Raw genomic sequence first — 23,224 nt, forward strand, 5'->3', positions numbered from 1 at the left:
AAATATAATCTAATATAACCTACCACTAAATCTAATATAACATAAGAATTAAACAAAAGTAACAAAAAAACTCACCGGGGTGTGGGCCCGGGGCGGTGGGGCGCCGGGCCGACAGAGCGCAGGGGGCACCGGGGCGGTGGGGCGCCGGGGCTGCGCGCGAGGTGACGGGGCAGGGGCGGTGGCGAGGTGGCGGGGCACAACGCGGGGGCGATGGGGCACTGGGGCTGCGTGCACGCTGGGCGCCGACGAGGTGGCAGGGCAGGGGCGTCGGGGCTGCGCGCACACCGGGCGCCGACGAGGTGGCAGTGTAGGGGCGTCGGGGTTGCGCTCGAGGTGGCAGGGCAGGGATGGTGGCGAGGTGGCGGGGCAAAGTGCGGGGGTGGTGGGGCGCCGGGGCTGCATGTGCACCAGGCGCCGTCGAGGTGGCGGGGCAGAGGCGGTGGCGAGGTGGCGGGGCAGAGCGCGGGGGGGGGGGGGAGGGGCACCGGGGCTGTGCGCATGGCGGCGATGTGGTGGTGGATGAGAAGGGGATCAGGAAGGTGGTGAGGGGAGGCGCATGTGGGTGGACACAGAGAGAGAGGGGGGAGGGGGGAGAGAGAGAGGGGTCTGAGCCACGGGGTAACGACCATTAGCTTAGGAGCCTCTTTGCCGTCTACGACGGACGACAAAGAGGGGGGTGGGAGGGTGGCGTCGGCCGTTAGGGCGTCGCCTTTGCCGTCAGCCTGCCCCTTCTTTGTCGTCCGCTGGCAGACGACAAGGTGGGGGGGGGGGTCTGGGCCCTTTCCCGTCTGCCTGCCCCTTCTTTGCCATCTGCTGGCACACGACAAAGATTTGGCTGATGGTAAAGGTGGCCCTTTGCCACCAGCCATATCTTTGTCGTCTGTTTTGTGAAAGCTGACGACAAAGTGGCTCTTTGCCATCAGCCAACAGACGACAAAGAACTGGCTGATGGGAAATTCCATGATTCCAGTAGTGTGAGTCGCCAGATCCGCGTCCCTGCTGGTTTGGACCTGACCAATGAGCATCTCGGCGCTTGGGTGGCTCATGCTCAATGACATGGTGACAACTCGTCTCGGGGCACGACTCTGTGTGGATGAAGTGCGGCTGGCAGCGATGGTTCTATCACGCATCTGATAGTGGGGCGAGCTGGCTTGGCGTGTGGACTGGCAGACGATGCCTCGCGAAAGTCTGTCTCCGACTATGGTGAGAGCCGGCAGCGACGACGTCTGTGGGTGTCGCTGCCTTCTTGAAGGTGCTGCTCTGGTGATGTGCTCCTCTCCCTTACCATCTCCTGCTCCGAGGGAAACCTCAGATCCATGCTCTCTCGAAACGGATGATGGCGGTGCATTGTGCCATTCCCCTCTCGTGGGCATCATTTTTGGAGCAAGGATTAGCTGGAGGGACTGGTGGTGGTGGTGGTGGTGGTGGTGGTGGTGGTGGTGGTGTGTGACTAGCTTGGAGTCGGTGGTGGTTGTTAGGTGTTGTTGTTTGGGGCTCGGTGACGGCGCCTTTGGCGCTGTAGGGCGGCCATTTGTTCCCCCTTGCGAGCTCGACCATCCCTTGGTGTGGTTCGGTTCTTCCTTCCAAAGCCGGATTAGCGGGGTGTGCTCCTCTCCGGACCACTTCGTTCCCGTATGACACCTCTCTCCCTGTGGGGTGTTTTTGGGTGGCAACCAGACGACCAACGTTCAAGGCTCTCCTTACTTGGTCAGATGAAGATGGAAGTTGTGGCCCCATTTGTGCTGGTGATGCTGGTTGTGTTCTTCTTCATGTCTTTCTCTCCGGCTGCCCTTTGGGTGACCTCCGTGCTTTCTCAAGACCCTCCCATGGTTGCCTTTGTACTGCGGCAAGCTTCAGGCTTTTAGTGTTGTCTTGGTTTACCTTTGCTCAATGACGAAGCAATGATGCCTCCCCAACCTCCTAATCGTTTCGACCGTACATGGCGAATATCCGAGTCAAGGTCCGTGTTAAGTTTGACACTCGTTGAGTTTGGTAGATCCTCTGTTGTGTCGTGGAGCTCGATACGCACGTCGGTGCAGTGCGATTAGATTTGTTGCAGAGTCTTGGTATTGTGATCCTTCCACAATACTCCACATCTACATGTGTCTCTCTCTCATGGTGTTGGTTTTCGTGTCTGCTAGCTAGGTCACGCCTTTTCATGGGTGGCAATGTTTTCTCATCTTCTATAACCTTATTACTTGTATGATTTTCGGTCCGATTTTGCTCATAAACGGAATCTGCTTGTTTAGTTTTTTGATCTGGTTTCCCTTATAAACTGGACGAGTCAAAATTCAAGGGATGGACTCTTGGCTTTGACAACCTTTTAACAATATATTCAGGTGGGGATCCTCATCCCCGGTGACCGTTAAAAAAAAACAGCAGCTGCGGTTCCTCTCGATCTTGATACGCCAGCAGCTCACCCTAAATTCTTTTTCTTTGAGTATCATATTCTTTTTTTTTTAAGTGCTCACCCTAATTTATGGGCCAATTTGGCATCGTACAAGGCCGAAATACCTATAGCTAACGGTATTACATTGTGGCCCAAACTCTCTTATTTGCCGCCTCTGCCTTCCATGATTCCATGACAATGGGGTTTCCTCTCCTCATCGGACAGTTCCGTCGGCGCCGACGAGCTCGCACGGCGAGGCTCGACACCCTAACTCCAACCCAGCCAACCCCCACGCGTAGAGCCTAATTCTAAGGCAACCTAACCCCTCGCCATGGAGGATGCCCTCGTGCCGCCAGTGCCTCCTGCCCACCTTGCGTCCGAGGCCGCTGCCCCAACCACCCTTTTCCTCACTCGCCGGCGATCACATCTCGACAGCGCCTCCTACCGCACGCTCTCCCGGCTCTTCTCCCACTGCCTCCACCACCGCTCTTCGCAGCTCGCTGCCCCGGCGCCCCTGGAAGTCCAGCCCGCCTCTGCGAACCCTATCTCCGAAGAGTCGCCACAGGGGTGCTCGGTACCGCCTAAAGACCCGGAGTTTGGACGGGGAAAGGATTTAGGAGAAGGGGAGGCTGCGGTAAGAACTTCTGTCATCGAGAACCCCTCACCCGCGGTGGTCGATGCAGCCACAGGTAACCCTATTGCAGACCCGGATGTGGCACCACAGAGATCCGTGGAGCATCAAATGGCCGGGGTTCAGCGGGCGGAGGGCGTAAAAGATATGGTTGTTGGGGGAAATGTCTGCCGTGAGACAGTTGCGTTAGTGGAGGAGTTGATGGCAGAAGATGTTTTGAGGTCGATGAAGGATTGTTTGGAGGGTGAGGTTGACGAATTGGTAGAGCCAGATGTAGTGGTGGTCAATGATGATGACCATCTGCTGCTTGATACGATGATGACCAACTTCTCAGGGTTGATTGCTGATGCCAGTGGCGGCACAACGTCAATGCTGAACATGGCTGAGGGGGTGAAAGAATTGGGAGCTGGAACTGAAGAAGACAGACCTGTGGGTGATTCAGATCAGCACTCAGTTGATGGTGGCGTGGTTGAGGAAGGAGAGATTGAGGGTGACATGCAGGCTCTGGATGTGGATGAATCTGATGATTCGGAGCTCGAAGTTGCAGGTGATGAGGAACTGGAAGAGGATTTTGCTAACAGAGTGTTGGAGGAGAATGAATCATCTGGCCAGGGCGTACGGTGTCTGAATTTGCTTTCAACACCTAAAATTAAGGGAACCAGTGATCTTGTACTGAACAAGGAAGGTTCTATCAAGGATGATGCACTAAAGCATGTTACCAGGGCGCAGGCAGTCAGTTATGATGAAATTGTGGAATGGAATGAGACACCGCTGCATGATGCTGAGGTACTGAACATACCATTTTTTATTAACCAGTATTGGTTATTAGATGTCTCTTCACATGTTGCTTCTTCCTGTTTAATTTTATGTTTGGATGAAAGTATAGCTTGCGAGATGCAAGTTATCATATGTTACCGCATAACTGATTCAGCACCTTATTTTTAAACACATTGTTGATTTCTTGCTTAAAAATTTCCATCACATGCACTTCTAGAATAGTACAAAACTCACCAATACCCAATAAGTTATTCCTTTCTTGACAACAGAAATACTGACATTACGGTAAAAAAGAAGTACAGATATTAAATATGCTCCATGACAATCTTTTGCAGGCTCCCAAACAAGGGAAGAGAAAACGACTTTTGACAGAGGAAAGAAAGGCTAAGAAGACGGTGTGTTCTGGTTTCACTACCATTTGAGTTCAACACATATTTTATTCAACCGTGCATTCTAATTGTTTATTTTTTCCTTCTGGAGTATTAAACTTCCTTCACAATGTTATTGACATATAGAAAAACAAACGGGTTAAAAGAGCGCAGCAGCGGATAGCGGATGGTGTGAAAAAACTGAAACTCGCACCAGTTATAAAGCCGAAACCAGTGAAGTTTTGCCATTTCTACATGCACGGGAAGTGCCAGCTGGTAAGCTTTTCTTTGGCCACCAACTTATTTTTCAGTTGGAACAGATAGACATGTATGCTGATTCTCAGTTCCATTTCTATCTTTTTATGCCAATAATTGATGTGTTTTTCTGCGAGCCACATATTAGAGGTTTTTGCCTTGGAAGGTGATGGAGTAATGATCACAAAAGTCCTGGTTTGTAGGAACATTTCTTGTTTTGTTCGTATAGTATTGCGAGGAGTCGTATCATAGCGAATGATGTAATGTAGCGTTGAATTGCTTCTTGCAAAGCCATCCATTTTATCAGTAGACATTTTATTTTGATAAATCAAGAAAGCTTCTGTACAAACACTCGATAAATGAATTCGTTGTCAATAGTTACTTTACAAACCTAATTCTCTTCTTTTTTCTTTGCAGGGCAATGCTTGCAAGTTCTCACATGATACTACACCTTTGACAAAATCTAAGGTATGTGCTTTCTAGAAGTTTTTATGTCTGCCTGCAGTATTCATTATGCATTACAGTGATATTAGTGCATGTCCATGTATGTATGTCTGCATCCATTTGTTCCACCTGCACATTTTGTGCATATCTATATAAACCATCTTTCAAGAACTATCAATGGCGAGTTTGAACTTTTATGTTATGCAAGAACTAAGCAATGCCCATTGGTGCTTGAAATAGATGGTTTGAACAGGCATACATGAAATGGTGGGTGTTAACTGTTGAGTTGTTCACATGATATGATTATGTATACAAGGGTGAAGTATAAAACTGTACACCAATATATCTTAATCCGAGCGGCAGCTAACTTCATTTCTGTACATTTTCTTACATTCCTTTTTCTGTTTTGATGTATGACATGTTTTGGTGTCCGCTTATTGCTTTTCTTAATTTTACAGCCCTGCACACATTTTGCGCGCGGTTCTTGTTTGAAAGGAGATGAGTGTCCCTATGATCATGAGTTGTCAAAGTACCCTTGCCACAATTTTGTGGAAAATGGAATGTGCTTCAGAGGCGATAAATGCAAATTCTCTCATGTGGTACGTGATTTGCAAAATCATCTCCTATTGTTTATTTAGAAGTGAAATAGTCTGCTAAAATGTTGGTTCCACCCTGTGAATTGAGAAAACTGTGTTGTTTATCAGGTGCCAACTGCAGATTGTCCTTCCAAACCAGATGCAAAGAAATCTAATGCATCGGTGTCTGAAAAACCTGGCAGAGAGCAAATAAGTAGTCAGAAAGCATCAACAGTCCATGATGGCGAACATGTAACTTCTGCTCCTACCAAACATCACTCCATCCTTAAAAACCTTGCCACCATCTCCGTAAATGCTCAAAAAACATCAACGGGTATACCAAAGGGTGTGCAGTTTCGTCCTTTATGTAAGGACAGATCAAATTCTAGCATGCTACTTCAGGATGCTCTACCCACCGAGAAGCATATGTATACAAATGGCAGTAAACATCAGAATTTTGGTGGACCGCAGGCTGCAGAAGGGGATAAAAATGCCAATCCAAATAAACAGATATCAGCTCCACTGTTCGACGAGAACTCATCAAAAGAAGCTAGTTCACATCGAAGTTCAGACCCAAAGAGAACTAGTTTGCCTATTGGTTCTACTACAGTGGTTGGATCACTGAGCAATCAGCACGGAGTTTCAGAGGCTTCAAGAATTTTGCAGGAATTCTTATTTGGTGCTGGCAGTTAGAGGAAAAGTATGAATACACTACTCTGCCTTTGGTACCTGTAGACCACACATTAGTATTAGTTCTTTCATCCTCTGCAGTATATCTGGTTCTTCGGTGACAAGTTCATGCCATGAGTGTGCGGCTTGTTTTGGTACTTTCGGCTCAGTTTCCATTTTGTAATTGCATATTGCAACTGCTATTTTTGATAGATCAACAGAAGTACGTATAATATTGCAGTGATGTGTATAGTTTTTGGTTACCAAGAAAGTTCACAAACTTATTTTGCAGAATTATTAGGCTAAGAGCCACCGTGGGTACATGAAGATTTGTTATTATCAAGTCAACTGACTTCCAACTCCATATGGTAGTTCCATTTAGCCAATCATTTGCAGCATTGGATCTAAGCTTACTGGTATGATAAATGCCTTCTTGAATCGGTGCTTTGATGAGTCATCTCTCACATATGATTCATTTTAACCACGCTTTGGAAGTTGCTCCGAGTTAAATGAGTATGTGGATTTTAAAATGTTCCCTTGTCATAGTTGAAATGTCAGTATTTTTTGGTTCATTTTGTGAGTCTTGATACCACTCATTTAGTGATAAATTGTATATCTCTGGTAGTATTAGTTTATGCTTTTTGACTTGGCATTGCTCACTGTCACCCAAGATATAATTTTGACCATGAGTTGTATAATATTTATTTGAAACTGTTGGGCAATTGATTGGTCAAGTGTGCTGGTTTGCTGGTGCAACTGATGGTCGAAATAGTCTTAAAAACTCATCAATGATGTTATGTTTAAATATTTTTCTACAGTTTTCATTTGTATGACATAGTAGACCACTGATATAAGTTGTAGTTCTTTCTCTGGAAGCACTGAAGCGTTCTGCCACCTGTGTTTTTGGGTCTTGGGAGAGCATTTGTAGTGGAGGTTTGAATTCTGGGCTCAGCACTAAGTTAAAATGCAGTTTTTATTCTATTTTGATGCTAAAATGGTATTTAGCATTAACTGGACAGGAGCAGTCTTTTGCACCGGTTTTTGCTAGTTCTACAGGTGGCCTAATTTTATGAAGAGTTTTTGTGACAATATATTTTCATGGTATAGAAGTTGTGAGATTGTTAAAAGTATTTTCATTTTATGACCGATCTACTTGTTCACTTATGATTTGCGAGATAAATCCAAAGATTAAAAACCAATGTTTGAGTGCATCCTTCCCACGGCAACATGTTCTCTCAGACCGGTTCACAAGTATTAGCTTTCTACTCCATTTGTAACCGGTTCTGGTAACTGAATTTTGAGACTTGGTCATTGGGGTGTTACTAGTACAGTATAACTGTTTGTGGTTCCTTCTCAAACAAAGCATTAGCTTTCATCCAAGATTTCTTGTCTGGAGAAATATTTATCTGCAGAGCCCTGTGGAAGTCTTGAACCAGATCTCGTTACTTCTTTCCCTTCACTATTGATTGAGTGCTAAATTATCTGCAGTGTCGGCATGTGACCTGATGTTGTTTTGGTTCACAAGGCGAAGCGCTGGAAATTTGAGGTGTCATTATTCAGTTCCTAACAAAGGCTGCTTTCTGAGGCACCTCTCAGGTTGATTCAGTACATACACATTTCTTTCTGTTGGACTGTCTGTACAAAGATGCCGCACTGTGCACTAAATGATTTCTAGCTGCTCTCCTCTCAGTATCAAGAATCCAATGTGCTTACGGAAGTGGAGAAAAGAAAAATAATATTCATCTTTTTCTTCTTTCAGGACCGCCGGATTGTCCAGGCAAAGGGAGCATTGGATGGTTTGAACTTGCATGCATGCATGCAGTATCCGGGATTATCTCTTGGTTGAGAATTGCTTGTGGAACTAGTCTGGAGACTGTGGGACAGTGGCAGGCAGAATCAAAGGTGTCTCAGGTATGAGCTGGACTGCGCATGATTGTTTTTGCTTCATTTCAAGCTTCCACCTGACCTGCCCCGTGCCTACTCGCTGTCAAACTCACAGCTGTTGTCGCATCAATTCAGAATTACATTCACATGATCACTGAGGAGGCTCACATGGCGTTTTATCACCTCCAGATTTGTCGCAGACATCTGAGTTTACGCTCCTCGGTGATTCATAACTGGCTATCTCATTACACAGTCAGATTTTTTCTTCCAATGATGATGATGCCTTTTAAACCATGTTATTTCGTCATGCTGCTCATGTCAGCTTTGAGTGGCTTGTGCCCGAGGTGCAATTTGTTATCTCGGTAGAATGGCTCTATCACACTCGTGAAAGCAACCGATTCAAAGGTTTGATTGGCTTGTGCATCTGAACCTGTATGTGTTGCCTATCATAGGAACTGGATAACGCTGTGAACCAAACTGGATATGGTGTGAACCTAGTGAAAGCCCCCCTCCCTGAGGATGTGATGGACCTGATAGGTAGCCACTTTTTTGCTTTCCCTCCTATGGTAAGTACTCTCTAGTTGGAAAACAAAATGCATATTTACGCCAGTACTTCAGGGCCCTTCTATATACTCCATTCATGGAGGATTTGTTACCATCTACACCTAAGGCCCTTTTTGGATTATCGTTTCCCTTTTGAATACCCCTGTAAAAAATACAGGTCTTCCCGTCTGTTTTGTTTCCAGTCGGGAATTGCTCGGTGGCTGGTGAGATACACCTGTAAGTTAACACCTCAGTGTAAAATTACATCGATTCCGAGCGCGGCCTAAGTGTGGGTAAGGGTATATGGCGAAATATGGTTGACCAGAAAAATATATGTATGTAATCATTTTGTACCCAGCGTTTGTTGTGCACATCAAGTTTGTCTTGCAGTTTGCTTTTAGTGAGTGGAGTGTAGCTTTCTGCCTTTGTGCTTGTAATGTTCCAGCTCATGAATTAGCGGCTATTGGTAGGCATGGTGATCTGGGTGGCCGGCATGTATGGCTGGTAAATCTCCCAAACGTTGTAGCCGTTGCAGTGGCCGCCGGTTTGGTTGGTCCATGGTGATTGGTGATATGTAATGCAAGGTGTTCCGGTTCCAAAAAATGTAGCTGTATTTTGATTGTTAAGGCAAGCCTTTAATCAACAGTTCTTATATTATGTGTTCTTCTGTGATACAAATCACAATCATATTTGAGTATTGCTTGATACAAATCTAATGATATAAAAATATGTTACGTAAACCACATACATTAATAAAGTAATTATTGGTTATTAATAAATCAGAACATGTCTTGTATTTTGAAACAGAAGGAGTTTGCATGATTTTTGAAAATAAATGTTGTAGAAAATTAAAATACTGATACTGCTCACTGGTCGTGCAATTCTCCTCTGGCATCATGTACAACTCCTCGCTCTTGACTGATCGCTGTCAAGCTATGTTCTCCAGTTGGCAACCATCTCTACATGGGCAATGACGTTCCACTGCAAACTTCGTTTGTTTGGTTGCCAGCATTTTCTGGCCATATGTAGTAATCTATCTCGCTATTCAGAGTAATCATGTCGCCAATCAGCGTACAGTTTTTTTGAATTATGCTTACATGAAAACTCATGAAAACTGGCAAAATACAAATTTTTTTGGGGCGGAAGTTCTCAGGGCTCCAGGAATCAATATGTTTATGGAGCACCACAACATCTTGTACTATTGATCTGATTGTTAAGGCTACAGCCTGTTGCTGACTTTTGTCAACGACGCACCGACAAATGATTTATGTCATTTGACAGGATTGGTACCTCCTTTTTTCTTTACCTTGCTATATTTGACATGGACTCTTAACATCTATTCCCTCCGTTCTTAAATATAAGTATTTTTGGAGACTTCACTGGGTGACTACATACGGAGCAAAATGAGTGAGTACACTTTAAAATATGTCTATATACATCCATATGTAGTTTTTTAGTGGAACATCTAAAAAGACTTATATTTAGGAACTTAGGTAGTAATTGTCCTGATCCCTTCTTTATTGCTGATGATGGCAACATCGTGGCATTGAGTTGCATTTGTTTCATAGGACCAAACTGTTCAGCAGAATGCCTAATGCTATTTGTTTTTCAATGATGTGAAATCTGACATTGAGTCGTCGACCGTAGTCGCTGTTTCACACGGCTTTGCTGCTTGTCTTTCTCACTTTAGCACGGTCACATACATAAATCCTGCACAGGGAGTACTCAGGCTGGCTGACAAAAACAACGCCTCTGGAGTGATCTGATTCATCAAACTGGCAGCCTCCCTCAGCAAACAGGGAACTCCTGCATCCGTTCAGTTCATGTCCAGAGACCAAGGCCTCCAAATTCAGCCGGCACAGCCTCTGTTGAATTGCTAATAGGACCATTCCTGTATGTATTCTGCAATTCACTGTTCTTGAATTATCTCAGTAATGGACTGAGTCAATGCCAACAGGAAGAATGACGAGGTGGAATCCAGGGCACGGCTGGAAAATCTCGTGTCCCTTCTGTCCGGCCGTCCATCCTTGTCAGATGGTAAATAAGAGGTCTATGTGCTTGAACTTGAGGTGTTTATTTACATGTCTAAATCATAGAGTGCTCAACTGTATCTTTTAATTAACATGTCCAAATCAAAGCCTTGACCCATTCTTGTCTGGATTGCACTCAGGCTGTTATGATTCTTTTCAGGAAATTATGTACAGCTGATTACTTGGATTGGTCGCCATTTCAGAGATGATAAGCGGGAGGGTTAGACAATTATGGGTTTCAATACCTCAGGAGAGTGGCCATTGTCACTGCCATCTCCCTTATATTCTACTATACAGACAAAATATTTCTTGAACCGCAATTTTCTTATGACAGTTTTGCCTATAATGTGGCTGTCCTCCCGTTACATCCTCGGTTAGAAATGGGGTCTATCACCCGAGACCCTTCTTGAACATGACAACGACGCTCCATGAAGCCTGGCTACTGCAATGTTGTCATGTTCACCGCATATCATCACACACTTCGTCCAGAGTTAATTGCACAAAACCACCATATTGTCGCATAGGGTTGCAGAAAACACTTTGATACATATTCGTTGCAAAAAACACAGGAAGTGTGTCTATTTTTTTTCCCAAAAAGCACTGATCCGTCTGTTGGAGCATTTTAAGCACGATTATGACATGTAGGGGGCAGTTTTGGTGACATGGCGCCATGGACAGGCAATAAGAGTCGAACATTGCCGCTAGGTCCGCCGCGTCCCTTTCTCTCATGCTCTCCAAGTACGCCAAGGCCGCCCGCAAGCTCACCGCCGGCGTGAACCCTAGATCTCCCGCGGACGAGCTGCATCAAGCCAGAGTTGCCGAGCTATCCCGGTACCCGTCGGCCGCCCTCCGGAAGCGCGCCGAGGAGGTGCTCGACGATGGGTCAGTGGGGTGCCTGATGCTGGTCTCGAGGCGGGAGGAGCTCTCCCCTTTAGGGCTTGTTCGGTTGCATAGGATTTCAAGGGGTTTGAAGGGGATTGGAAGGGATTAAATCCCGAGCAAGTCAAAATCCACCTCAAACCCCTCCAATCCCTTCCAATCCCCTTGTGGTGGGGATTAACCGAACAAGCCCTTACTGTGACTGGCGAGGGAGAAGGGCGTGCGGTCAATGGTGGTTGGCGGCGAGTCACGACTGATCGAGTCTCGGTTGGATTTGTTTTTGACTAAGCCAGCGCGGCGGACCTAACGGCAACGTTCGACAATGTTAGTGCCTGTCCGTGACGCCAGAACTGGACCCTACATGTCATACTCGTGTTTAAAATGCTCCAACAAACGGGTCAGTGTTTTTTTGCAAGAAATTAGGTACACTTCATGTGTTTTCTGCAACGAATGTGTATAAAAATATTTTGTGCAACCCTACGCTATAATATGATGGTTTTTTGCAATTAACTCATTCATGAAGGAACTACAGTTTGTTCTCTTCTCTTTCGACGACGATAAAAATACACATGGTTTAATTGGTCATGCGAGCGCGCAATTGCCCTATGGATCCGGAGATCCTGCTTTCATGGCTCCTGTTGCTGAATCGTGGGTTTTCGTCTCCCAACTAGTGCAGTAATTCTTCGTCCTTACCAGATTCAACTCAGCCTGCAATTTGCAGGAGGGGCCTGTCCTTTTCTTGATGCAGACATGCTTATATCCAGGCTCATAATTTGCGGCTTGACCGCTTTTTAAAAATCATACATGACCATAATTCTAGCAGATTGACATTGACATGGGTAGGCAGGCAAGGAGTTCTTTTTTACTATTGTCTGGAGATCTTTGATTGTGTTCATGACTGATTGCACAATGTTTCGGATTGCTCATCATGCAAGAAAAATCTAGCCTTGCTGTTTTGCTTGACTTGATTCAGCAAAAGCTAACCCAACTACACTGTGCTTATTATCTTCTAATCATTGGTTCACTGGTTTTCCGGGTCTTCTCCTTTTGGGCATCTGCTGGGAAAGTTGGATCCCGTCTTTGGATGCTAAAAAGAATTGCAGCTTTGCTACTATCTGAATGATGATGTGCTCTAAAAGGTGGACCAAAGAACTAGAGGTCATGTTCGGATGAGTGCTTTGTACAGAAGATCAAAACAACAAATACGTGATATATGTAACACTTAGGCTGCGTTTGGTTAAGTTTATTTACCAACTTTTGCTTTGAAAAGTTAAAAGCTAACCAAAGGGATAAATGTTATTTTTTGAGAGTACGTCAAAGACGTACCATAGCTTTATAGAAGGCAAAAAATATGTACAAAAGATTACATCAATTGCTAGTTAGGCATCACAGATCGATTCTAACCGAGCCCCCACTCCACTAACTAAACAATACTACTCAATCATACGAATCACTCCAGAAGCTCCTGTCAGAGTCCAGTTCCTAAGGTCCTCGAAAATGAGATCCACCGTACCCCTTTCGTTCAAGACAACACTCATATCAAAAACTCTACCATTTCTCTGCTTTCATAGACTCTAGCTGACAAGCATAACTAGCGTGTCAAAGTCTTTACAGGTGCGCTTGGTGATTCGCTTCCGAGCCATCGACCACCACTCCACCAGAGTTGCCTGCTGAGTTGGACACAAATGTGGCTCCAGACCCAACCTGGAGAAGCAAAGGAACCATACATGCCTCGCAAAAACACATTGAATCAGGATATGGTCGATCGTGTCCTCTTCTTGGTCGCACAAGTAGCAAGGCGAGGTATGGTCTTGCAGCCCGTGTCGTGCCCTCCTATCCGACGTCCACAACCGGTATTGCACTGCCAACCACATGAAGATCCTACATGCCACGGGGCCCAACTCTTCCAGATGGCTGCATAAGGCTGGAATCTCATTCCTCCTTCACATAAGATCCTATAAGCCGAAGATGCTGTGTAGACTCCTTCCACATTCCAAGCCCAAATCGGCCTATCCTCGCTTCCCGGGTCGATCTCCACTTCGATGAGAATCTCCCATAACATGATGAATTGAGTCAAGCTTTCGGTGCACATCTCTCCAACAATATCATTCGTCCAAGCATGCATGTGTAGAGCTTGTTTTGCCGGTCTCCTGTTTGCCACTTGGGTTCTAACTCTTGCCACCACCAAGGGTGCAATCTCCTTGATTGTCGCACCGTTTATCCATCTATCTTTCGAGAACAAAATTTGTGTTCTTGATCCTATTTTCCATTTAACCATGCTTCCGAATGCTTGAACCACTTGCTTATCTGCAATCAGGTTAAGACCCTGCCAAGGCCTAGAGCAATCCGTGCGCCGAAGCCACTCCCAACGCAATCTGAGAGCAATCCCGTTCCTGTAAAGGTCGATCATGCCGAGCCCTCCTAGCCTCTTTGGCCAACACACGCGATCCCAGGACACGATGCATTTGCCTCCATGGATGCCCTCCGTCCCGACACAGAAGAAGGCCCGACAACCTTTGTCCACCTTCTCCAGGGCCCATTTGGGCGCCTCGACAATCATCAGATGGTGCGTAGCCCTCGCCCTCATGACCTAGTTAACTAGAACCAGGCGTCCCGGCCTAGTCACTAGACCCCTCTGCCAACCCGACATAATGTGGAGTCTCGCGTCCACATTCGGCTGCCATTCCGATCGACGTAACTACCAAATGCTTAACAACATCCCTAAGTAATTGCATATGAATTTTTCCATCTTCCTAGGTAGCGCACACTTCACAAGCTCCGCATCCGAGTCCTCCGATCTAATCATAATAGTCGAGGATTTGTTGTAGTTGACCTTCAGTCCCGATGCCACGCCAAAGATGTGAAACACATCTCTCACCAATTGAAGATCTGGTCGAGTTGGTTTGATGAATAACACCACGTCATCCGCATAGAGAGACAAACATTGCATCAAACTACAGTCGTTCATGGCAGTAATCGTTGAATTCTCGTGTCCCTTAATTACGATCGTCGTGAGCACATCCATCGCCAGCACCAAGAGCATGGGGGATATGGGTTCCCCTTGTAGGAGACCTTTCGCATGCATGAATTGTTGGGGAACGTTGCATGGGAAACAAAAAATTTCCTACGCACATGAAGACCTATCATGGTGATGTCCATCTACGAGACGAGATTAGATCTACGTACCCTTGTAGATCGCTCAACGGGAAGCGTTAAGAAACGCGGTTGATGTAGTGGTACATCTTCGTAATTCAAATCACCGTCGTCCCACGATCCGTCCCACGAACGGTTCCGATCTAGCGCCGAACAGACGACACCTCCGCGTTCAGCACACGTACATCTCGATAACGATCTTGGCCTTTTTGATCCAGCAAGCAAGATGGAGAAGTAGATGAGTTCTCCGGCAACATGACGACGCTCCGGTGGTGGTGATGATCTACTCCTGCAGGGCTCCGCCCGAGCTCCGCAGAAATCCGATCTAGAGGTAAAACTATGTGGAATAGACTTGAGTTGCACGTGGCAAAGTTGTGTCTCAGAAAGCCCTAAACCACCAATATATATAGGACGAGGGGAGGGGCTAGCCTTGGGGCACAAGGAACCCAAGGGTGCGTCGGCCGCAAGGGTGGAGGAGGACTCCTCCTCCAATTCGGTTTGGGAAGGAGGAGTCCTCCTCTTCCTTCCCACCTCCCTCTTTCCTTTTTTCTTCTTCTTCTTTTCCTTTGGTATTTTTACATGTGGCGCCATAGCCCTCTTGGGCTGACTCCACCAGCCCACTAAGGACTTGGTGCGCCACCCTAGGGCCTTGGGCTCACTTCTGGGTGGGTGGGCCCCTCCCGGTAAACACCCGAAACCCATTCGTCACTACCGGTGCATTGCCGGAATTGTCCGAAACTTTCCGGTGACCAAATGAAACCATCCTATATATCAATCTTCGTTTCTGGACCATTCCAGAAACCCTCGTGACGTCTGTGATCTCATCCGGGACTTCGAACAACATTCGGTAACCACACATATAACTCAATATACTAAAACATCATCGAACCTTAAGTGTGCAGACCCTGCGGGTTCGAGAACTATGTAGACATGACCCGAGACACTCCTCGGTCAATATCCAATAGCGGGACGTGGATGCCCATATTGGATCCTACATATTCGCCGAAGATCTTATCGGTTGAACCTTAGTGTCAAGGATTCATATAATCCCGTATGTCATTCCCTTTGTCCTTCGGTATGTTACTTGCCCGAGATTTGATCGTCGGTATCCGCATACCTATTTCAATCTCGTTACCGGCAAGTCTCTTTACTTGTTCCGTAATACAAGATTCCGTGACTTACACTTAGTCACATTGCTTGCAAGGCTTGTGTGTGATGTTGTATTACCGAGTGGGCCCCAAGATACCTCTCCGTCACACGGAGTGATAAATCCCAGTCTTGATCCATACTAACTCAACGGACACCTTCGGAGATACCTGTAGAGCACCTTTATAGTCACCCGGTTACATTGCGACGTTTGATACACACAAGGTATTCCCCCGGTGCCAGTGAGTTATATGATCTCATGCTTATAGGAATAAATACTTGACACGTAGAAAACAATAGCAATAAAATGACACGACCAATATGCTACGTTCATAGTTTGGGTCTAGTCCATCACATGATTCTCCTAATGATGTGATCCAGTTATCAAGTGAAAACACTTGCATATAGTCAGAAAAACCTTGACTATCCTTGATCAACTCGCTAGCCAATTAGAGGCTTGCTAGGGACATTGTTTTGTCTATGTATCCACACATGTATCTGTGTTTTCATTCAACACAATTATAGCATGGATAATAAACGATTATCTTGTAACAGGAAATATAATAATAACTATTTTATTATTGCCTCTAGGGCATATTTCCAACAGTCTCCCACTTGCACTAGAGTCAATAATCTAGTCCTGACATCGCCATGCAATTTACATTGTAATAAATCTAATACCCATACAGTTCTGGTGTTGATCATGTTTTTCTCGTGGAAGAGGTTTAGTCAGCACGTGTGCTACATTCAGATCCGTGTGCACTTTGCAAATATTCACGTCCTCTCCTTCGACGTAGTCGCGGATGAGGTTGAAGCGTCGTTTGATGTGCCTGGTCTTCTAGCGAAACCTTGTTTCCTTTTCTAAAGCAATGGCACCAGTGTTGTCACAGAACAGAGTTATTGGATTTAGTGCGCTCGGCACAACTCCAAGATCCGTCATGAATTGCTTCATCCAGACACCCTCCTTTGCTGCCTCTGAGGCAGTCATGTACTCCGCTTCACATGTAGAATCTGCTACGACGCTTTAATTAGAACTGCACCAGCTTACCGCACCCCCATTAATAATAAATATGAATCCGGTTTGAGACTTAGAGTCATCCGGATCAGTGTCAAAGCTTGCGTCGACGAAACCCTTTATGACGAGCTCTTCGCACCTCCATAAACGAGAAACATTTCCTTAGTCCTTTTCAGGTACTTCAGAATATTCTTGACCGTCGTCGAGTGACCCACTCCTGGATTACTCTGAAACCTGCGTGCCATACTTATGGCCAAGCTGACGTCTGGTCTAGTGCACAACATTGCATACATGATAGAACCTATGGTTGAAGCATAGGGGACGGAACTCATTTGTTCTCTATCTTCCGCAGTTGTTGGGCACCGAGTCTTACTCAATTTTATACCTTGTAACACTGGCAAGAACCCCTTCTTGGACTGTTCCATTTTGAACTTCTTCAAAACTTTATCAAGGTATGTGATTTGTGAAAGTCATATCAGGCGTCTTGATCTATTCCTATAGATCTTAATGCCTACTCCCTCCGTACCTAAATATAAGTCTTTTAAGATATTTCACTATGTGTCTACATACGGAGCAAAATGAATGAATCTATACTCTAAAATATGTCTATATACATCCGTATGTAGTTCATTAGTTGAACCTCTAGAAAGACTTATATTTAGGAACGGAGGGAGTAGAATGTAAGAAACTTCTCCTAGGCCCTTCATAGAGAAACTTTTATGCAAGTAATCCTTTACGCTCTCCAAAAACTTGATCTTCTTGTTACGATGATTTTCAATTTCACTCTGAAATTGCATGAACTTCTCAAACGTCTCACACTTGTGCTTCATCAAGTAGATATATCCATACCTACTCAAATCGTCAGAGAAGGTGAGAAAATAACGATATCCGCTGCGTGCCTCCACACTCATCGGACCGCAGACATCGGTATGTATGATTTCCAACAAGTCACTTGCACGCTCCATAGTTCCGGAGAACGGAGTCTTAGTCATCTTGCCCATGAGGCATGGTTTGCACGTGTCAAGTGATTCAAAGTCAAGTGACTCCAAAAGTCCATTGGAATGGAGTTTCTTCATGCGTTTTACACCAATATGACCTAAGTGGCAGTGCTACAAAAACATGGCGCTATCATTGTTAACTGTACATATTTTGGTCTCAATGTTATGTATATGTGTATCATCGCTATCAAGATTCAATATGAACAATCCTCTCACATTGGGTGCATGACCATAAAAGATATTACTCATAGAAATAGAACAACCATTATTCTCTGACTTTAACGTGTAACCGTCTCGCAATAAACATGATCCAGATATAATGTTCATGCTTAACGCAGGCACTAAATAACAATTATTCAAATTCATAACTAATCCTGATGGTAATTGAAGTGAAACTGTGCCGACGGAGCTTGCATCAACCTTGGAACCATTTCCCACGCTCATCGTCACTTCATCCTTCGCCAGCCTTCGTTTATTCCGCAGTTCCTGCTTCGAGTTGCAAATATGAGCAACAGAACCGGTATCAAATACCCACGCACTACTACGAGAGTTGGTTAAGTACACATCAATAACATGTATATCAAATGTACCTGATTTTTCCTTGGACGCCTTCTTATCAGCCAAATACTTGGGACAGTTGCCTTCTAGTGACCCAATCCCTTGCAATAATAACACTTTGTTTCAGGCTTAGGTCCAGCCTTGGATTTCTTCGTCGGATTCGCAACAGGCTTGCTGCTCTTCTTGGAGTTACCCTTCTTGCCTTTGCCGTTTCTCTTGAAACTAGTGGTCTTATTGACCATCAACACTTGATGTTCTTTCCAGAGTTCTGACTGCGACTTTCAGCATCGCGAATAACTCGCCGGGTGACTTGTTCATCCCTTGCATGTTATAGTTCAACGCAAAGCTCTTGTAGCTTGGTGGCAGTGATTGAAGAATTCTATCAGTGATAGCTTCTTGCGGGAGTTGAATCCCTAGCTCAGCTAGACGGTTTGAGTACCCAGACATTTTGAGCACATGTTCACTGATAGACGAATTCTCCTCCATCTTGCAAGCATAGAATTTATCAGAGGTCTCATACCTCTCGATCCGGGCGTTCTTCTAAAAGATAAAGTTCAACTCCTAGAGCATCTTAAATGCTCCATGACGCTCAAAGAGACGTTGAAGTCCCAGCTCTAAGCCACACAAGACTGCACATTGAACTACTGAGTAGTCCTCCTTATGTGTTAACCAGACGTTCTTAACATCTTGGTCAGCCGTAGAGGGTGGTTCATCTCCTAGCGCAACATTAAGGACATAATCCTTCTTCCCAGCTTGCAGGAGCAACTTAAGATTACGAGCCCAGTCTACAAAGTTGCTTCCATCGTCTTTCAACTTAGCTTTCTCTAGGAACGTATTAAAATTCAGGGTGACCGTTGCGTGAGCCATTGATCTACAACACAAATATTGCAAAGTGGACTTAGACTATGTTTAAGATAATTAGAGTTTAATTAATCAAATTACTAACAAACTCCCACTCAAAAAGTACATCTCTCTAGTCATTTGAGTGGTTCATGATCCAAATTCACTAAGTCAAGTCCGATCATCACGTGAGTTGAGAATAGTTTCAGTGGTAAGCATCTCTATGCTAATCATATCAACTATACGATTCATGCTCGACCTTTTGGTCCCATGTGTTCCGAGGCCATACCTCCACATGCTAGGCTCATCAAGTTTAACTCGAGTGTTCCGCGTGTGCAACTGTTTTGCACTCGTTGTATGTGAACGTTGAGTCTATCACACATGATCATCACGTGGTGTCTCGAAACGATGAACTGTCGCAATGGTGCACAGTCGGGGAGAACACAATTTCATCTTGAAATTATAGTGAGAGATCACCTTATAATGCTACCATTGTTCTAAGCAAAATAAGGTGCATAAAAGGATTAACATCACATGCAATTCATAAGTGACATGATATGGCCATGGTGTGATTCTTGATCTCCATCACTTAAGCACCGGCATGATGTTCTTGTCACCAGCGCCACACCATGATCTCCATCAACGTGCCGTCATCGAGGTTGTCGTGCTATCTATGCTATTACTACTAAAGCTACGACCTAGCAATATACTAAACGCATCTGCAAACACAAACGTTAGTTTAAAGACAACCCTATGGCTCCTGCCGGTTGTCATAGCATCGACATGCAAGTCGATATTAACTATTACAACATGATCATCTCATACATCGAATATATCACATCACGTCATTGGCCATATCATATCACAAGCATACCCTGCAAAAACAAGTTAGACGTCGTCTAATTTGTTGTTGCATGTTTTACGTGGCTGCTTTGGGTGTCTAGTATGATCGCATCTTACTTACGCAAAAACCACAAGGGAGATGTGCAAATTGCTATTTAACCTCTCTCCAAGGACCGCCTCGGTCAAAACCAATTCAACTAAAGTTGAAGAAACCGACACCCACCAATCATCTTTGTGCACGAGGTTGCATGTCAGTCGATGAAACCAGTCTCTCGTAAGTGTACGAGTTATGTCGGTCCGGGCCGCTTCAATCCAACAATACCGCCGAATCGAGAAAAGACTAAGGAGGGCAGAAAATCGAACATCACCGTCCATAAAACCTTTTGTGTTCTACTCGAGATAACATGTACGCATGAACCTAGCTCATGATGCCACTGTTGGGGAACGTTGCATGGGAAACACAAAATTTCTTACGCACACGAAGACCTATCATGGTGATGTCCATCTACGAGAGGAGATTAGATCTACGTACCCTTGTAGATCTCTCAGCGGGAAGCGTTAAGAAACGCGGTTGATGTAGTGGTACAGCTTCGTGATTCAAATCACTGTCGTCCCACGATCCGTCCCACGAACGATTCCGATCTAGCGCCGAACGGACGGCACCTCCGCGTTCAGCACACGTACAACTCAATGACGATCTCGGCCTCCTTGCTCTAGCAAGCAAGATGGAGAAGTAGATGATTTCTACGGCAGCGTGACGGGCTCCGGTGGTGGTGATGATCTACTCGTGCAGGGCTCCACCCGAGCTCCGTAGAAATCCGATCTAGAGGTAAAACTATGTGGAATAGACTTGAGTTGCACGTGGCAAAGTTGTGTCTCGAAAAGCCCTAAACCACCAATATATATAGGAGGAGGGGAGGGGCTAGCCTTGGGGCACAAGGGCCCCAAGGGTGCACCGGCCGCAAGGATGGAGGAGGACTCCTCCTCCAATTCGGTTTGGGAAGGAGGAGTCCTCCTCTTCTTTCCCACCTCCCTCTTTCCTTTTTTTTCGTTTCCTTTGGTATTTTTACATGTGGCGCCATAGACCTCTTGGGTTGACTCCACCAGTCCACTAAGGACTTGGTGCGCCACCCTAGGGCCTTGGGCTCACTCCCGGGTGGGTGGGCCCCTCTCGGTAAACACCCGGAACCCATTCGTCACTCCCGGTACACTGCCGGAATTGTCCGAAACTTTCCGGTGACCAAATGAAACCATCCTATATATCAACCTTCATTTCCGGACCATTATGGAAACCCTCGTGATGTCCGTGATCTCATCTGGGACTCCGAACAACATTCGGTAACCACACACATAACTCAGCTATACTAAAACATCATCGAACCTTAAGTGTGCACACCCTGCGGGTTCGAGAACTATGTAGACATGACGCGAGACACTCCTCGGTCAATATCCAATAGCAGGACCTAGATGCCCATATTGGATCCTACATATTCTCCAAAGATCTTATCGGTTGAACCTCAGTGTCAAGGATTCATATAATCCCGTAAGTCATTCCCTTTGTCCTTCGGTATGTTACTTGCCCGAGATTCGATCGTCGGTATCCGCATACCTATTTCAATCTCGTTACCGACAAGTCTCTTTACTCGTTTCGTAATACAAGATCCCGTGACTTACACTTAGTCACATTGCTTGCAAGGATTGTGTGTGATGTTGTATTACCGAGTGGGCCCCGAGATACCTGTGCGTCACACGGAGTGACAAATCCCAGTCTTGATCCATACTAACTCAACGGACACCTTCGGAGATACCTATTGAGCACCTTTATAGTCACCCAGTTACGTTGTGACGTTTGATACACACAAGGTATTCCTCCCGTGCCAGTGAGTTATATGATCTCATGGTCATAGGAATAAATACTTGACACGCAGAAAACAATAGCAATAAAATGACATGACCAATATGCTACATTCATAGTTTGGGTCTAGTCCATCACATGATTCTCCTAATGATGTGAACCAGTTATCAAGTGACAACACTTGCACATAGTCAGAAAACCTTGACTATCCTTGATCAACTGGCTAGCCAACTAGAGGCTTGCTAGGGACATTGTTTTGTCTATGTATCCACACATGTATCTATGTTTTCATTCAATACAATTATAACATGGATAATAAACGATTATCTTGTAACAGGAAATATAATAATAACTATTTTATTATTGCCTCTAGGGCATACTTCCAACATGAATTTGTTACCAGCACATCCATTCACCAGCACTCCCGAACTAGCCGTCATCAGCATGGTAACAATGCACGAAATCCATCTCTCTGAGAAACCCTTAGCCCTAAGCACCTCGAATAAAAAGGGCCAGGATATTGAATCGAAGGCTTTAGAGATGTCAAGTTTGAGCAAAACTCATTTAGCCTTCCTCCGATGCAGGCTACGTGCGAGTTGTCTCACCAGAAGGAAATTGTCGTGGAGGTTACTTCCTTTAATGAAAGCTGACTGGTTGGCATGCACCTGCTCACCCATGCGAGGCCTGAGGCACACTACGAGGAGCTTCGAATCGAGCTTTGGTAAGCTGTGAATCAAGCTGATCGGTCGGAAGTCCGACACCGAGCAAGCCTCTAGGGACTTTGGAATCAAAGTGATCAATGCATGGTTTATCGTGCCAAACCCTCGGCCATTGCCAATGAACAGTTTTTACAAAGCGGCAATAATATCAACTTTGATAATCTCCCAAGCCTTCTCAAAGAATAGACCAATAAAGCCGCCTGGCCCGGGAGCACGATCAGGAGGCAACTCCTTGACCACCTTCCAAATCTCCTCTTCATGGAAGATGCAGTCTTGATCTGAGAGATCAGCCCGTACAACATCTAGCTCGTCTAGATTTAAGGTGAATTTACGGGCCACATCCTTTCCTAGTAGGTCTCGATATTCCTTGTAGAAGGCATCCTCTTTTCCCCTTTGATCGGTGATGATCTGACCGGCCACGGTGATCGCCAGGATGTGCTTCTTCATCCTCCTCCTGTTAGCCACAAGATGAAATAGCTTTGTGTTCGCATCCACCTCATGCAGCTAGGATATGCGTGATCTCTGCCTAGCAATAGTCCTCTCTAGGGATGCCAATCCCAACACCGGCTGCTTAAGAGTTCTCCTAAGCCATCTCTCGCTAACAGTGAGCAGCCGAGTCTCCTGGGCGCAATCAAACCGAAGGATGAGTAAGT

At 45.5% G+C, this 23,224-nt stretch overlaps 1 protein-coding gene across 11 annotated transcripts; it reads left to right on the forward strand.

Annotated features, from left to right (window-relative positions):
- Window positions 1-2,538: 2,538 nt before the first annotated feature.
- Window positions 2,539-10,911, forward strand: LOC123443742 (zinc finger CCCH domain-containing protein 7). 11 transcript variants are annotated; one of them, XR_006630814.1, is made up of 12 exons: window positions 2,539-3,806; window positions 4,133-4,192; window positions 4,313-4,441; window positions 4,838-4,888; window positions 5,323-5,463; window positions 5,569-6,139; window positions 6,401-6,524; window positions 7,597-7,704; window positions 7,868-8,019; window positions 10,254-10,428; window positions 10,493-10,572; window positions 10,726-10,911. XR_006630814.1 is itself a non-coding variant. In XM_045120259.1 (6 exons), exons 1-6 carry the CDS (start codon window positions 2,721-2,723, stop codon window positions 6,130-6,132), a joined length of 2,031 nt encoding a protein of 676 aa, XP_044976194.1. In that variant the 5' UTR covers window positions 2,542-2,720; the 3' UTR covers window positions 6,133-6,348. The 11 variants fall into 11 exon arrangements, 1 of the variants encoding a protein (XP_044976194.1); XR_006630812.1 differs by having other exon boundaries at window positions 10,254-10,604; XR_006630809.1 differs by having other exon boundaries at window positions 10,254-10,583.
- The last annotated feature ends 12,313 nt before the right edge of the window (window positions 10,912-23,224 follow it).

This window comes from Hordeum vulgare, chromosome 3H (genome assembly GCF_904849725.1).
Source record: "Hordeum vulgare subsp. vulgare chromosome 3H, MorexV3_pseudomolecules_assembly, whole genome shotgun sequence".
Lineage (NCBI taxonomy): Eukaryota > Viridiplantae > Streptophyta > Magnoliopsida > Poales > Poaceae > Hordeum > Hordeum vulgare.

Bases quoted from the DNA above. Each gene is read 5' to 3' on its own strand.
- LOC123443742 (XM_045120259.1), top strand. From the start codon at position 2,721: ATGGAGGATGCCCTCGTGCCGCCAGTGCCTCCTGCCCACCTTGCGTCC. The intron at 4,193-4,312 runs GTGTGTTCTGGT...ATTGACATATAG, and splicing joins AAAGAAAGGCTAAGAAGACG to AAAAACAAACGGGTTAAAAG. The intron at 5,464-5,568 runs GTACGTGATTTG...GTTGTTTATCAG, and splicing joins AATGCAAATTCTCTCATGTG to GTGCCAACTGCAGATTGTCC.